This window comes from Budorcas taxicolor, chromosome 20 (assembly GCF_023091745.1).
Source record: "Budorcas taxicolor isolate Tak-1 chromosome 20, Takin1.1, whole genome shotgun sequence".
NCBI classification, from domain to species: Eukaryota; Metazoa; Chordata; class Mammalia; order Artiodactyla; family Bovidae; genus Budorcas; species Budorcas taxicolor.
Window position 1 is genome coordinate 17,763,026 of NC_068929.1, and position 17,263 is coordinate 17,780,288.

Sequence of the window (17,263 nt, forward strand, 5' to 3'; positions counted from 1 at the left end):
TGACTTTTGGCAATCTTTATGTTATTTGTTCCACTGAATTAAATATTATGTTTGAATGAAGCATACTTTGAAAAGCAGAAATTATAGAGAGGAGAACATTCTCTTTTCCAATTCTGATGATCCTAGATGAAATATGAAATTTTTGAGAGACTAAACACTTTTAATATACTTGAGAAGAGAACTTTGGATCTTGGCCTCATCTGTCATTCAGCCCATTTGTTACTGAAATATTTCAAGAACCTTTGGACATGTTTTACCACACCATCTATTTGTTCTACGCAAGGTGGAAATATATAGATTAGGTCTTTAAAGATCACAACCAATTTTTTTCCCATATTTTGTTTTTGATTCCACTACCAGATATGGTTATGTTTTCACTGAAAACAAACAAGAAACTTAGAGCAGTATGAAATTGTTTTGATTCCTCCAGAAATTAGTTTAAATCAGTGTTTAAAGGCCAACCTGACATTTTTAAATTATTTTGTAAGATGTTTTTATTGTGTCTTAGTTCTGGAAAAAACTGTTGGAGCTCTTATTCAAGTTTTAGTAAAGTTATTCTATTTTGCCATGATTATATATTAGTAGAATAGATTGTTTTTCATGCATCAATTATTAAAATAAAGAACTCAATACATGGTTTCATGACTGAGATTGAAATAGTCCACAGTGTACCTAATCTCCTTTGATCCTTTATGTTGAACAGTTCAGGCCGTGGTACTTGCCTTGATAATGAGCCTCCCAAGCGTGACTTTCTTTATCCAGCTGTGGCCCCAGGTCAGGTGTATGATGCCGATGAACAATGCCGTTTCCAGTATGGAGCAACATCTCGCCAATGTAAATATGGGGTAAGAAGTCTTAATCCTTCTGTTTAGTCATATATATGTTTTTTTTTCATGACACAATTGTTAAGAAGGAATTTTGATGAATGTAATTTCTCTGGTATCAGTATTAACACAAGTATGGCCTTTGACATTGCTCCTTTACTGAAATCATTTGTATAATATTTATTCTAAATGTTTGAATAGTCCTTTAACTAAATAAATTCAAATGTCTTGAGAGGGATGCAAATAGAATTTAAATATTTTCCAGTGTATTTCTTTTTTAAGTCCTGAGTTTATAATGCCAACTTTTGTCTTTAAAATGTTATGATTTTGAAACCTCCCCCATTTCTGACACTTTCACTTTGGCTCAGAGTTTTTAACTTATACTTTTAGTATTGAGTCATTGCAAGTTGCCCACATTCTAACACAGTAACTGAGTGGGGACACAAATGACATTAGGCTAAATAGAGAAACAAGGAAAATTGCTATGGGAAAATAATGGAGGCATCATGGTTTACTCTTCTTGTCTGTCTAAAAAAGTTTCAGAATCTACCTCAGAGGATGTTAAAAAATAATTGTTTTAAAATTTTCATAGAGAAAGATTTCAGTGTCTAACAGGGGAGATGTTCATAGTACATACACAATGTAAACATGTTGAATGAAAGAATAGGATTTTTAAATGATGAATTGTATGTCAGAAATTTTTGAAAGTAAGTTTAAGGCCTCAGTTCCAATTTTTTGTAAACAGTGTGTTTAAAATCCCTTAAAAAATAATAACAATAAAAGGTAGTTAAGACTAAATGATACACACATTGTACTGTACCAGTTATTCTTGTTGGGTGCAGTACAAAGGAAAGTGATTTTTTAAACAACCTTTGAGTGACAAGTATATTATTATTCCTAGGAGGCTTTGGCAGCACATTTTGTGCACTAGATTTAAAGACTGTGTGCAACTATCTAAAGATCTAGAGCCTTAAGTAAAACTTTGTCTCTCTATAAAGAATCTTTACTTCTATTCTTGTTGCTGTATGGTTTCAGTTACTTTTTTCCCTTGGTTGCTTTTTCCCTCAGAAAAACTTTTTAAAATCACAATCTTTGTATATACTTGTAGCTTCAGTTCAGTTCAGTCGCTCAGTCGTGTCCGACTCTGTGACCTCATGAATTGCAGCACTCCAGGCCTCCCTGTCCATCACCAACTCCCGGAGTTTACTCAAACTCACGTCCATCGAGTCGGTGATGCCATCCACCCATCTCATTCTCTGTCGTCCCCTTCTCCTTCTGCCCCCGATCCCTCCCAGCATCAGAGTCTTTTCCAATGAGTCAACTCTTCGCATGAGGTGGCCAAAGTACTGGAGTTTCAGCTTTAGCATCATTCCTTCCAAAGAACACCCAGAACTGATCTCCTTTAGAATGGACTGGCTGGATCTCCTTGCAGCCCAAGGGACTCTCAAGAGTCTTCTCCAACACCACAGTTCAAAAGTGTCAATACTTCGGTGCTCAGCCTTCTTCACAGTCCAACTCTGACATCCATACATGACCACTGGAAAAACCATAGCCTTGACTAGACAGACCTTTGTTGGCAAAGTAATGTCTCTGCTTTTCAATATGCTGTCTAGGTTGGTCATAACTTTCCTTCAAAGGGAAAAACAAACCAGCCCTAATTTAGATGGCTATCTGAGTATAGCATCCTGAGATAAACGCCAAACACAAACACTGGAGGTTCAAAGAAGGCACTCTATCCTTTTTGTGAGGAGATACTTTTGGTGTTGAAGCATCAAGAAATGTTTCATCAAGAAATCTTTCAACTAGCAGGTCTATAATGATGTCAGGGAAGATTTTAAACAAAGATCTACAGACTGACCCAGAACTGTAGCGGTGGTGAGGTTTCCATCTCTTCCATTTTTGTATTCATGCAGTCATTGTAGGGATTATCAGTAATTACATCTGTAGTTGTGAAAAATCTTGTCTGAATTCTTTCTAAATAAGTTGATTAATATACATTTTGAATACTTTTGGCAATTTACCAGTGGGGCAGAATAGATATGCAGAAATAAACCCATGCATATAGGATCACTTGATTTTCAATCAAGGTGCCAAGAGTACACAGTGGAGAAAGGATCATTTCAGTTCAATCACTCAGTTTGTCTGACTCTTTGTGACCCCATGGACTGCAGCATGCCAGACTTCCCTGTCCATCACCAACTCACGGAGGTTACTCAAACTCATGTCCATTGAGTTGGTGATGCCATACAACCACCTCATCCTCTGTCATCCCCTTCTCCTCCTTCCTTCAATCTTTCCCAGCATCAGGATCTTTCCAAATGAGTCAGTTCTTTGCATCAGGTGGCCAAAGTATTGGAGCTTCAGCTTCAACATCAGTCCTTCCAATGAATATTCAGGACTGATTTCCTTTAGGATGGAGTAATTGGATCTCCTTTCAGTCCAAGGGACTCTTAAGAGTCTTCTCCAACAGCACAGTTCAAAAGCATGAATTCTTCGGTGCTCAACTTCTTTATGGTCCAACTGTCAATCCATACATAACTACTGGAAAAACCATAGTTTGACTAGACGGACCTTTGTTGGCAAAGTAATGTCTCTGCTTTTTAATATACTGTCTAGGTTGGTCATAACTTTTCTTCCAAGGAGTAAGCTTTTAATTTCATGGCTGCAGTCACCATCTGCAATCATTATGGAGCCCCCCAAAATAAAGTCTTCCACTATTTCCCCATTTATTTGCCATGAAGTAATGGGATGAGATGCCATGATCTTAGTTTTCTGAATGTTGAGTTTTAAGCCAACTTTTTCACTCTCCTCTTTCACGTTCATCAAGAGGCTCTTTAGTTCTTCTTCGCTTTCTGCCATAAGGGTGGTGTCATCTGCATATCTGAGGTTATTGATATTTCTCCTGGCAATCTTGATTCCAACTTGTGCTTCATCCAGCCCAGCGTTTCTCATAATATACTCTGCATATAAGTTAAATCAGCAGGGTGCCTTATATATTGTCACAGATGCAGCATCATCAACAGATGCAGCTCCTGTCTTTTAAAAGTTGAAATAGCTCAACTGGAATTCCATTGTCTCCACTAGCTTTGTTCGTAGTGGTGCTTCCTAAGGCCCACTTGACTTCACATTCCAGGATGTCTCACTCTAGGTGAGTGATCACACCATTGTGATTATCTGAGTCATGAAGATGTTTTTTGTACAGTTCTTCTGTGTATTCTTGCCACCTCTTCTTAATATCATCTGCTTCTGTTAGATCCATACCATTTCTGTCCTTTATTAAGCCCATCTTTGCATGAAATGTTCCCTTGGAATCTCTAATTTTCTTTAAGAGATCTCTTGTCTTTCCCATTCTATTGTTTTCCTCTATTTCTTTGCACTGATCGCTGATGAAGGCTTTCTTATCTCTCCTTGCTATTCTTTGGAACTCTGCATTCAAATGGGTATATCTTTCCTTTTCTCCTTTGCTTTTCCCTTCTCTTCTTTTCACAGCTATTTATAAGGCCTCCTCAGACAGCCATTTTGCTTTCTTGCATTTATTTTTCTTGGGGATGGTCTTGATCCCTGTCTCCTGTACAATGTCCCAAACCTCCGTCCATAGTTCATCAGGCACTCTATCAGATCTAGTCCCTTAAATCTATTTCTCACTTCCACTGCATAATCATAAGGTATTTGATTTAGGTCATACCTGAATGGTCTAGTGGTTTTCCCTACTTTCTTCAATTTCAGTCTGAATTTGGCAATAATGAGTTCATGATCTGAGCCACAGTCAGCTCCCGGTCTTGTTTTTGCTGACTGTATAGAGCTTCTCCATATTTGGCTGCAAAGAATATAATCAATCTGATTTCATTGTTGACCATCTGGTGATTTCCATGTGTAGAGTCTTCTCTTGTGTTGTTGGAAGAGGTATTTGCTATGACCAGTGCGTTCTCTTGGCGAAACTCTATAGCCTTTGCCCTGCTTCATTCTGTACTCCAAGGCCAAATTTGCCTGTTATTCCAGGTGTTTCTTGACTTCCTTCCTACTTTTGCATTGCAGTCCCCTATAATGAAAATGACATATTTTTTGGGTGTTAGTTCTAGAATGTCTTGTAGGTCTTTGTAAAACCATTCAATTTCAGCTTCTTCAGTGTTACTGGTCGGGGCATAGACTTGGATTACCATGATATTGAATGGTTTGCCTTGGAAATGAACAGAGATCATTGTGTCATTTTTGAGATTGCATCCAAGTACTGCATTTTGGACTGTTTTGTTGACCATGATGGCTACTCTATTCCTTCTAAGGGATTCCTGTCCACAGTAGTAGATAGAACAGTCATCTGAGTTAAGTTCACCCATTCCAGTCCATTTTAGTTCGCTGATTCCTAAAATGTCGACGTTTACTCTTACCATCTCTTATTTGATTACTTCCAGTTTGCCTTGATTCATGGACCTAACAGTCCAGGTTCCTAAGCAATATTGCTCTTTACAGCATCGGGCCTTGCTTCCATCAGCAGTCACATCCACAACTGGGTGTTGTTTTTGCTTTGGCCCCGTCTCTTCATTCTTTCTGGAGTTATTTCTCCACTGATCTCCAGTACCATATTGGGCACTTACCAGCCTGGAGAGTTAATCTTTCAGTGTCCTATCTTTTGTCTTTTCACACTGTTCATGGGATTTCAAGGCAAGAATACTGAAGTGGTTTGCCATTCCCTTCTCCAGTGGACCACATTTTGTCAGAACTCTCCACCATGACCCTACATGACATGGCTCATAGTTTCATTGAGTTAGACAACAATGTGGTCCATGTGATTAGATTTGTTAGTTTTCTGTGATTGTGGTTTTCAGTCTATCTGCCCTCTGATCGAGAAGGATAAGAGGTTTATGAAAGCTTCCTGATAGGAGAGACTGACTGAGGGAGAAACTGGGTCTTGTTCTGATGGGTGGGGCCATGCTTAGTAAATTTTTAATCCAATTTTTTGTTGATGGGTGGAGCTGAGTCAAGAGAAAGGATAGTCTCTTCAATAAAACGCTCTGGAAAAACTGGACAACCACATTCAGAAGGATAAAACTGCACCCTCAGCTTACACCATATTACAAAAATTAACTCAAAGTGGATTAAAGACTGAAATATAAGACTGGAAACTATAAAATTCCTAGAAGAACATATAGGAGAAAAGCTTCTTGATCTGTTCTTGGCAGTGGTTTCTTGATATGAAAAGTACAGGCAACAAAAGTAACTATAGACGAGTGGGACTACATCAAAATAAAAGGCTCCACACAGCAAATCAGTCAACAAAATGAAAAACCAGTTTATGGAATTTACAGAAATTATTTGTAAACTATATATCTGTTGAAGGGATAATGTCCACAGTATATAAGGAACTCTTATAGTTTTAGCAAAAAAAGCGAATAATCCAATTTAAAAATCAACAAAGGAACTAAATAGACATTTCTCAAAAAAAGACATACAAATGAATAATTATATGAAAAGGTGCTAATCCTCACTAATCATGAGGAAAATGCAAATCGAAGCAGCAGTGAGATATCACCTTACACCTGTTAGGATGGTTATTATTAAAAAAATGATAATTAGTGTTCACAAAAATGTGAAAAAAAGAGAATTCTTATACACAGTTGGTGATAATGTAAATTTATGCAGCCACTGTGGAAAACAGTATGGGGCTTTCTCAAAAACTTAAAAATAAAACTGCCATATGATCTAGGAATCCTACTCCTGGGTATATATCCAGAGGAACTGAAATCAGGATCTTTAAGAAGGTATGTACTCTCATATTTATTGCAACATTATTCAAAATAGCTCAGACATGGAAGCAACCTAAATGTTCATTGTCCACCAAGAGATTTTACTCAGCCACTTTTTACAGTGAACATCAGCCAACTTGTTCTTGAAGACTTCAAAAACCTAGAGTATGACAAGCATACTTTTCATTTACCTTTCACATGGTAGACATTCAATACATACGTCCCTTTCCTCTATGAATATCTATGTCAGCCATGTTACCATCCTATATAACTGATATGCTTGTAGTGCTTTAGGAGAATCTGAGCCATCTGTACTTCGGGGAGTATGTTAACATACTCTAAGGGTCACATTTTGACTAAATTTCATCCTTCAGTCTCAGCTCACATGCAGTTTCTCTACAGACAGGCCTTCAGTCTGATCCATCTATATGCAGTCTTTTCCCAGTTACTTACATTTATGCTCCCAGTTAAAGCATAAAGGAAATTATGCTTTTTATTTCCTTCATAGCACTTACCACAGTCCACAGTCATTTTACTTATTTGATTACCTGTTAGCTAGTTAAATGTGATCTTCTAAGTAAGGCCTGCCCTAACAACCTTATCTGAAACTGCACACACACATATACATACACAAACACACTTCATGTAATTTTTCCTGACTTTTTTTTCTTCCTTATTATTTGTTGCTGATACTTTCTAACATACTGTATATTTTGTTCATTTTGCTTCTGCCTGCCTGTTTGTTCTTGGCTGTTTATAAAGTGAATAGCACAATGTCTGCCCTATAATAGGAGCTTGGAAAATATTTGGTGAATAAATGAGTGAGAAGAATTTTCTGGTAAAGAGAGGAGAGAAGACTCTTGTGAAGACCCTGAAGCTGTGTATTTGAAGAGCTGAGAGAAGGCCAGTGCAACTGACACTCTCAAAGCAGCCATCATGTACATGAGGCAAGAAAAGAGTAGGATCCAAATCAGACTTACAGGATTTGTTAAGAATTCTAGGTTTTTGTCTTAAGAGCAATAGAAAACAAAAGATTTTTTTAATGAATGAGACCAGGAGAACTTATTGATGTGCAGAGGATCATGAAATTTCGAAGGCACGTTATCTTAGGAAATAAATATAATTTAATATAGGACAGTATAAATTATTTTTGTCAACATGTTAATTAATGTCTTTATATTTTTAATTATTTATTTTAATTGGAGGCTAGTTACTTTACAGTATTGTAGTAATTAATGTCTTTAAGAAGCCTTCCATCAAGCTGTGTCTGCCTGAAATATAGCTCTTTGCAGCAAGGGTAACCTGCTAGAGATAAGATATTTGAGTTATTTAATCAAGGTATTATCCCCATGAGTGTACTTAAGACTGACCTATTTTGTCTCTTAGACTCACTTTTTAATGTTTTCATGTTACTCTCTTTTGTTTATTATTTTATCACTATGAGTTAGCTAAGGTTCAAGCCATTTTTGCTTTCTCATTGAGAATCATTTCACTAAAAATACTTTATTAGTTTTTTTGGGGTACCTTTGACTACCTCCATAATTTTTTTAAGAGATTCAGATAACTTGAGAGGATAATAGTGAAATACTTAGAAGTACATATAAGGGAAGTTTAAAGAAATTGAGTTTGAGTAGCCTGTAAAAAAGAAAGCTAAATGTTGGCTTCAAAATCACTTTTAGGCTTTGGAACATTTATTATAGTTTGATTGCTGGTAACAAATTGTTCTCCTTCTCCACCAAGAGCATAAAAAAGCACAGTTGCCTTAATTTTTACAGCTGGAAGGTTGTCGATTAGGTAGTAGGAAGAATTTCAAGTTATTAAATACTGGAATTTTGTACTGAGGGAAATTGTAGAATCACTTTCCTTGAGGATTTTAAGGTGACATAAATATTCTACAATATGGTTTGATATGGGCTTAGGGAATAAAAGACATGGAATTGTTTTAACACCTCAATATTCTTTTGGAGTACAAATATATGTATTTATCAGGCATATACTTGATAAGAAGTTGATTTAATTTTTATTTTTACTCAAATTTCAAGCCCAAAATCATAGGTTTATAATCATTTGTATTCTTGGAGATCAGTAGTTTCTACTCTGGGTTTGCTGGTTCTTACTCTGGGCTTTCTAAAGAATCTGCCTGAGATGCAGGAGACCCAGGTTTGATCCCTGGGTTGAGAAGATCCCCTGGAAAAGGAAATGGCAACCCACTGCAGTATTCTTGCCTGGAAAATCCCATGGACAGGGGACTGTGGCAGGCTATAGTCCCTGGGGTCTCAAAGAGTCATACACGACTGAGCAACTAACACTTTCACTTGCTTCTTAGAAGTATTTTTTAAACCATTTAACAATTTTTAATCCCTTTAGATTGATAGTTATTTAATCTGAATTTCTAGGCTAGTTTTTTGTTTATATGTATGTGTGTGTATTTGATGTATATATATAATACACATATAACTATATATATATATGGGTTTTTTTTAACCTTTTTAGGATCTCTTGCACTTAAATTACACACATAACAGGATTAATCTATTTAAAGCTGAAATAAGGGTACCTTATTCTCTTTCTTCAAATGGCTACTAAACACCTGGAGCCAGGACACCGGGTCACCACATGTTGGTTTTCAATTTTCCTTTGGGTGATACAATGATAAGTAACCTTTCTAATCACCGATGCTCTTTCTTGACCTCTTTAGTGCTCTGCTCTCCCCCTTGGCCATTAGGATCCTTTATTGCAAACAGCTGTTGAGAAATGTTACCAATAGGATAATGAGGACAAAGAGAATGTTTCATATCCAGAACCAGGGACCCAAGATGTCATAGGGTTAGGATTTCACAAGGGCAGAAAATTTGTGTATGTCTCTTAATTGATCTTTCCATCCATGGGATTCTCCAGGCAAGAATACTGGAGTGGGTTGCCATTTCCTTCTCCAAGGGAATCTTCCCGACCAGGGATCGGACCCAGGTCTCCCGCATTGCAGGTAGACGCTTTAACCTCTGAGCCACCAGAGAAGCCAATTGATCTTTAGAGTTGTTTAAAAAATTAAAAACAAAAACCATCTAGCAGTAAAAAGGTCATTTTCTCTTCTTATACTGTTTTAATTTCTTAATGACATAATAATTATGAAATGGTATTGTGTTTTTACAATATCCCTTTTCCCTATTGGAGAAGGAAATGGCAACCTACCTCAGTATTCTTGGGTCTCAAAGATCTGGGCATGACTGAGTGACTTAACTTTCACTTTCCCCCATGTCAGCTGCTAGTTTTAATTTTCTCAGGTAAATCAAAGGGCCTTTCTCCCTCCCCCCTTTTTTTAGCATCATTTAACAGCTATAGTTACTTGAAAAGGATGGAAACACTAAGAAAGATAATCCTAATGTCTTTGACTATAAAATAACCAATTATTCTATTCTGATCAAAGGAGCACAAGTTCAGTCCTTTACAAAGTTATTTTCTTGATATCAGCTAAATTATTTTTCATTAGATGATTACTTTAAAACTCTACTGTCTCTATGTATTTTTAATTATGATTTATACTTGCTAATATTTTTATTGTTATTAGTATTTGCAAACTTCCTTCATTTGAAAAATCAAATGGAATAGAAATCTTGGAGTTGATATTAAAATTTTAGATAAGTTTTGAAGAGTATGTTAACAGTATCTTTAATTACATTAGAGATGTACATTCTATGTACATGATTATGTTACATTCAGAAGTTCCAATAATAAGAATGTATAAGTTGATGCCTAAACTCATACTTTGAAAGTGAAAGGGTTAGTCACTCAGCTGTGTCCAACTCTGTGCGACCCTGTCTATGGACTGTAGCCTACCAAGCCCTGGTCCATGGGATTCTCCAGGCAACAATACTGGAGTGGGTTGCCCTTCCCTTCTCCAGGGGGTTCTTCCCAACCCAGGAGTCGAACCCAGATCTCCCACATTGCAGGCAGATTCTTTATCATCTGAGCCACCAGGGAAGCCCTCAAGCTCATATATTGAATGAATATATTATGAATTCGTACATAATAATATTTTTAATATAAATTTATTTTAATTGGAGGCTAATTAATATTTAGTTGAGGTATCCTCCTTTAAAATACAGGTAAAGTGTAGGATTATGATTATGTCCATAAAGGACATTATGAATATTGAGTGGGGTTTTGTATGATGTTGTTGTAAGTAAACCTTTACTAATCAGCCTTAATTGACCAGTCACTTTATTCAGTTTTGATACACTTAAAAGAAACTGAAGAGTAGCTTAATTGTGTGGAGATATTTTAGGCACTGATATTAGGCAACTGATTGAAATCTAGGTTTAGGTAGGATTGAAGCATTTGCTAAGTCTTTCTGAGCTTGTTTCTCACACTTTCTAATAGATTGTCATGATGAAATAAGATACAGATATGAAGATGCCTAGCACAGTAGTTGCCAGTATACCGTGAAAAAGTATTAGTTTCTTTCTTTTTTCATGCCTACAACATTGCTGCTAAGAAGTCATTTAGTGTATGCTGCAGTATCACCAATGATTAGGAAATTATGATTGTTCAGGTCTGACTTTTGGAAGATTTTTCTGTACATTAAACAGATCTGCATAGTCTCCAGGTTTTTTAAAAAAACTTTTTTCCCAGTTTTACTGAAACATAATTGGCATAGATCACTGTATAAGTTTACGGTGTACAGCATGATGATTTGATTTACATATGTTGTGAAATAATTACTATAGTATGTTTTAGCTAGCATCTATCATCTCATATGAGCATCCCCAATGACTCAGCATTAAAGAATCTGCAATGCAGGAGATTGAGGAGATATAGGTTCGATTCCTGCATCGAGAAGATACCCTGGAGGAGGGCATGGCAAGCCACTCCAGTATTCTTGCCTGGAGAATCCCATGGACAGAGGAGCCCAGTGGGCTACAGTCCACAGGGTTGCAAAGATTTGAATGTGACTGAGTGACTTGAGTATGCATGCATGCATCATCTCATATGGGCATCCCAGATGGCTCACTGGTAAAGAATCCTCCAGCCAATGCAGGAGACATGGGTTTGACCCCTGGTTTGGAAAATCCCCTGGAGAATGAAATGACAACCCATTCCAGTATTCTTGCCTGGGAAATCCCATGGACAGAGGAGCCTGGCAGGCTCTAGTACATGTGGTCACAAAAGGATTAGACACGACTTAGCGGCTAAAACAGCAATCATCTCATATAGATAAAATGAAAAGAAAAATTTGTTCCCTTGTGATGAGAACTTTTAGAATCTACTCTTTTTTTAAGTTTTTTTTTTTTTAATGTGAACCATTTTTAAAGTCTTTATGAAATTTGTAACAGTATTGCTTCTGTTGTTTATGTTCTGTTTTTGGGGTCTGTGAGGCATGTGGGATCTTAGCTTCTCCACCAAGGATCAAATCTGTATCCCCTGTATTGGAAATCAGCAAATTTCCTGTGTACCTTCTACCTTTTATCCATTAGTTGAACTGACTTCAAAGTCAGCATGCGTATTTTATCTCCAATCCTGTATGTAACTTTTTTTTAAAGTCATGTTTCAAAAACATGTTTTAGAGTAAACAATCACTCCAGGTACAGAAACATAAAATAGTAGAGAAGTAAAACTAACAAAGGGCTTCTCAGGTTGCGCTAGGGTTAAACAACCTGCCTGCCAGTGCAGTAGATGCAATTCGAGATGTGATTTGATCACTGGTCAGGAAGATCCCCTGGAGGAGGACACGAGAACCCACTCCAGTATAATTGCCTGGAGAATCCCATGGACAGAGTCGCCTGGCTGGCTGTGATTCATAGGGTTGTAAAGAATCAGACACGACTGAAGTGACTTAACATGCACGCACACAAAACTAACAAAATAAAATTAAATATTGTTTTAGCTTCAGTATGTACTTCTCTAATGAGGAGAGGCACAGGTAAAATTGATATATTGTGTGATGATGCCAGTATAATGCATAAACCTTGTTTCTTCACTTAGATTGTTTCTAAGTGCATTAATGGTATGAAGCTATCAGGGAAGTTTTCTTACAAAGAGAAAAATCTGTAGCAGTAACATTAGATTCTTAGAAACATTTGAAATTCCTATAGAATGGCCTCTTTACTGGACATTTACGAGATAACTTAGTAGCTTGATTTCCAAAACTAAGATGATGAAGTCATTAGGGCAAGTGAAGAATCTGTGAAGATGCATTCATTTGTTTTATTTTTAAAACATTGATAGAAACTGTATCCAGAATCCACTTAGTAATTTTTATGACACTGATTTCTGTCGGAGGTAAAGACCTACATCTCTAAAAAGGAAGTATCACAATCAACAGACTTTAAGCCTACAAAAGATCAACCGATGTGGAAAATATGGAAAGACATTAAGAGAAATTAGTTAGAATGAGAAGGTCCAATGTAAGTTAAATAGGAAGTTCTAGAAGAAAGAATGGAGAAGAAGTATATTAAAAGATTTAATGACTAAACTAGTAATTTTTCCAAAACAAAGAAAGATATAAATCCTCAAAGCATAGATAAATAAAAAGAACACATAGTTAAGGTGGTGAGACTGCTCTAAAGCAGAGACAAAGAGAACTCTTGAAAGCAACTAGAAAGACTTTATCACAGAGAAGCAGCAATTAGACTGACAAGTGATTTTTCATCAGCCTCTATAAAATCCAGGTGTCAATGAACTTAATATCTTCAAATGCAGAAGTAAGATAAACAGTGCCTAGGACTCTATATTTGACTAAAATATTATTTTTGAAATGAAACTAAAACAAAGATATTTTTAGACAAATAAGAATGAGTCCCTTGCCATTTTCAGATTCAGTTCAGTCACTTAGTCATGTCTGACTCTTTGTGACCCCATGAACTACAGCACGCCAGGCCTCCCTGTCCATCACCAACTCTCAGAGTCCACCCAAACCCATGTCCATTGAGTCAGTGATGCCATCCAACCATCTCATCTTCTGTCATTGCCTTCTCCTGCCCTCAGTCTTTCCCAGCATCAGGGTCTTTTCCAATGAGTCAGCTCTTCACATCAGGTGGCAAAGTATTGGAGTTTCAGCCTCAGCATCAGTCCTTCAAATGAACACCCAGGACTGATCTCCTTTAGGATGGACCGGTTGGATCTCCTTGCAGTCCAAGGGACTCTCAAGAGTCTTCTCCAACACCACAGTTCAAAAGCATCAATTCTTCAGCGCTCAGCTTTCTTTATAGTCCAACTCTCACATCCATACATGGCCACTGGCAAAACCATAGCCTTGAGTAGACAGACCTTTCTTGACGAAGAGATATCTCTGCTTTTGAATATGCTATCTAGGTTGATCTTAACTTTCCTTCCAAGGAGTAGGCATCTTTTAATTTTATGGCTGCAGTCACCATCTGCAGTGATTATGGAACCCCAAAAAATAAAGTCAGCTACTGTTTCCCCATCTCTTTGCCATGAAGTGATGGGACTGGATGCCATGATCTTCGTTTTCTGAATGTTGAGCTTTAAGCCAACTTTTTCACTCTCCTCTTTCACTTTCATCAAGAGGTTCCTTAGTTCTTCCTCACTTTCTGCCATAAGGGTCTGGTCATCTGCATATATAAGATTATTGATATTTCTCCCGGCAATCTTAATTCCAGCTTGTGCTTCTTCCAGCCCAGCATTTCTCATGATGTACTCTGCATATAAGTTAAATAAGCAGGGTGACAGTATACAGCCTTGACATACTCCTTTCCCTAGTTGGAATCAGTCTGCTGTTCCATGTCTAGTTCTAACTGTTGCTTCCTGACCTGCATACAGGTTTCTTAAGAGGCAGGTCAAGTGGTCTGGTAGTCCCATTTCTTGAAGAAGTTTCCATAGTTTATTGTGATCCACACAGTCAAAGGCTTTGGCATAGTCAATAAAGCAGAAATAGATGTTTTTCTGTGATTCTCTTGCTTTTTCAGTGATCCAGAGGATGTTGGCAATTTGATTTCTGGTTCCGCTGCCTTTTCTAAAACCAGCTTAAACATCTGGAAGTTCACGTATTGCTGAAGCCTGGCTTGGAGAATTTTGAGCATTACTTTACTAGCATGTGAGATGAGTGCAACTGTGCAGTAGTTTGAGCATTCTTTGGCATTGCCTTTCTTTGGGATTGGCATGAAAACTGACCTTTTCCAGTCCTGTGGCCACTGCTGAGTTTTCCAAATTTGTTGGCATATTGAGTGCAGCACTTGCAAAGCATCGTCTTTTAGAATTTGAGATAGCTCAACTGGAATTCCATCACCTCCACTAGCTTTGTTCGTAGTGGTGCTTCCTAAGGCCCACTTGACTTCACATTCCAGGATGTCTGGCTCTAGGTGAGTGATCACACCATTGTGATTATCTGATCGTGAAGATGTTTTTTGTACAGTTCTTCTGTGTATTCTTGCTACCTCTTCTTAATATCTTCTGCTTCTGTTAGGTCCATTCCATTTCTGTCCTTTATTGAGCCCATCTTTGCATGAAATGTTCCCTTGGAATCTCTAATTTTCTTTAAGAGATCTCTAGTCTTTCCCATTCTATTGTTTTCCTCTATTTCTCTGCACTGATTGCTGATGAAGGCTTTCTTATCTCTCCTTGCTATTCTTTGGAACTCTGCATTCAAATGGGTATATCTTTCCTTTTCTCCTTTGCTTTTCCCTTCTCTTCTTTTCACAGCTATTTATAAGGCCTCCTCAGACAGCCATTTTGCTTTCTTGCATTTATTTTTCTTGGGGATGGTCTTGATCCCTGTCTCCTGTACAATGTCCCAAACCTCCGTCCATAGTTCATCAGGCACTCTATCAGATCCAGTCCCTTAAATCTATTTCTCACTTCCACTGCATAATCATAAGGTATTTGATTTAGGTCATACCTGAATGGTCTAGTGGTTTTCCCTACTTTCTTCAATTTCAGTCTGAATTTGGCAATAAGGAGTTCATGATCTGAGCCACAGTCAGCTCCCGGTCTTGTTTTTGCTGACTGTATAGAGCTTCTCCATATTTGGCTGCAAAGAATATAATCAATCTGATTTCATTGTTGACCATCAGGTGATGTCCATGTGCAGTCTTCTCTTGTGTTGTTGGAAGAGGGTGTTTGCTATGATCAGTGTGTCCTCTTCACAGAACTCTATTAGCCTTTGCCCTGCTTCATTCTGTACTCCAAGGCCAAATTTGCCTGTTATTCCAGGTGTTTCTTGACTTCCTACTTTTACATTCCAGTCCCCTGTAATGAAAAGGACATCTTTTTTGGCTGTTATTTCTAGAAGGTCTTGTAGGTCTTCATTAAACCGTTCAACTTCAGCTTCTTCAGCATTACTGGTCGGGGCATAGACTTGGATTACCGTGCTATTGAATGGTTTGCAAACTTGGAAATGAACAGAGATCATTGTGTCATTTTTGAGATTGCATCCAAGTACTGCATTTCGGACTCTTTTGTCTAAATGATGGCTACTCCACTTCTAAGGGATTCCTGCCCACAGTAGTAGATATAATGGTCATCTGAGTTAAATTCACCCCAGTTTATCTTAGTTTGCTAATTCTTAGAATGTTGACATTCACTGTTGCCATCTCCTATTTCACCACTTTCAACTTGCTATTTTAACTGCTAAAGAATGTATGCTGGAAGAAAGAAGTTGAATTCAGAAGATAGTGGTGGGCTATAAGAAACATTGGTTATTAAAGGCATTGGTAAACACATAGCTATGTCTAAACACACATTTGGTTAATGACGGGGGGTCACAAACTTAAATTTTTGGATGCTAAGAAAAATTTTCTCCAAAAGTTAACACACCAACATAGGGGTGCTAACTCTCACATTTGCCAAGTAGAAACGTTTTTATAAAGATTGCATAGGCATACATACCTTGCACTGAGAAATTTTACAGTCTTTTTTGAAACTTAGAAAGTAAAAATAGTAAAATTTAATAAATAAGGACAGTTCATTAAATTAAAAATTAGTGAAAAATCTAACCATATTGATAGCATTCTTCTAATTTCTTTCCAGAATATTAAAGACTTTATTACAGAGCATTACCAATTCATGGCAGCTGGGTTACATGTCTAAATTATATCCTACCTTCTCCTGTTTCTCATGAATTCTAAGTGATAGTATTATTTTTTCATAACACTAACTATATTACCTGGTGAATAGTGGATGTTCAACAAATATTCTTGAATGAATGGGAAATAACCTGTTATTTGTTTTACCATGCAATTCTCCTAACTGGTTAAAAGTTGATCCTATGAGGTTAGAAATATCATTTCTAATTTTCAATGTAATATAACAGAAAGTTCCCTTAATGAAGATTGTTGAGGACTTCTCTCTCCTTCTTTAATTTCAAGGGCAAACATTAAGACCCAAGTTTCTCCTAGAGAACCTTCTCAAATGAATTATAGGTTTACTGAAGGAAATTGATTGCTGTAAGAAATAGGCAATTATTTATTAGTTCATAGAGGTTGTGAAACTAATCTTAAAAAAATCTTAACTTATCCTATGAAGAATAATGTGTATGTGAAAGAGAACTGTGTTCTTCTAGAGCTAAGCTGGTGGGTAATCAAAAAAAAAGTCATCAGTGCCTCTCACTTACTGTACTGTGTTGTTCATTGTTCAGTCACCCAGTCGTGTTCTATACTCTATCACCTTATATATTTTATTTAGGGAAATTAACCCACCTACTATGATTGTTATACAATTTCTCCAAGAGTAAAAATGTTTCAGTAT

The 17,263-nt window shown here is 37.0% G+C and overlaps 1 protein-coding gene across 1 annotated transcript in view; it reads left to right on the forward strand.

Moving 5' to 3' along the window:
- ADAMTS6 (ADAM metallopeptidase with thrombospondin type 1 motif 6) overlaps positions 1-17,263 on the forward strand; it is a 275,958-nt gene that overhangs the window by 142,184 nt on the left and 116,511 nt on the right. The window contains exon 10 of the mRNA XM_052659189.1: positions 704-845. Coding sequence (XP_052515149.1) covers positions 704-845 — 142 coding nt within the window. The remainder of the gene's footprint in view (positions 1-703; positions 846-17,263) is intronic.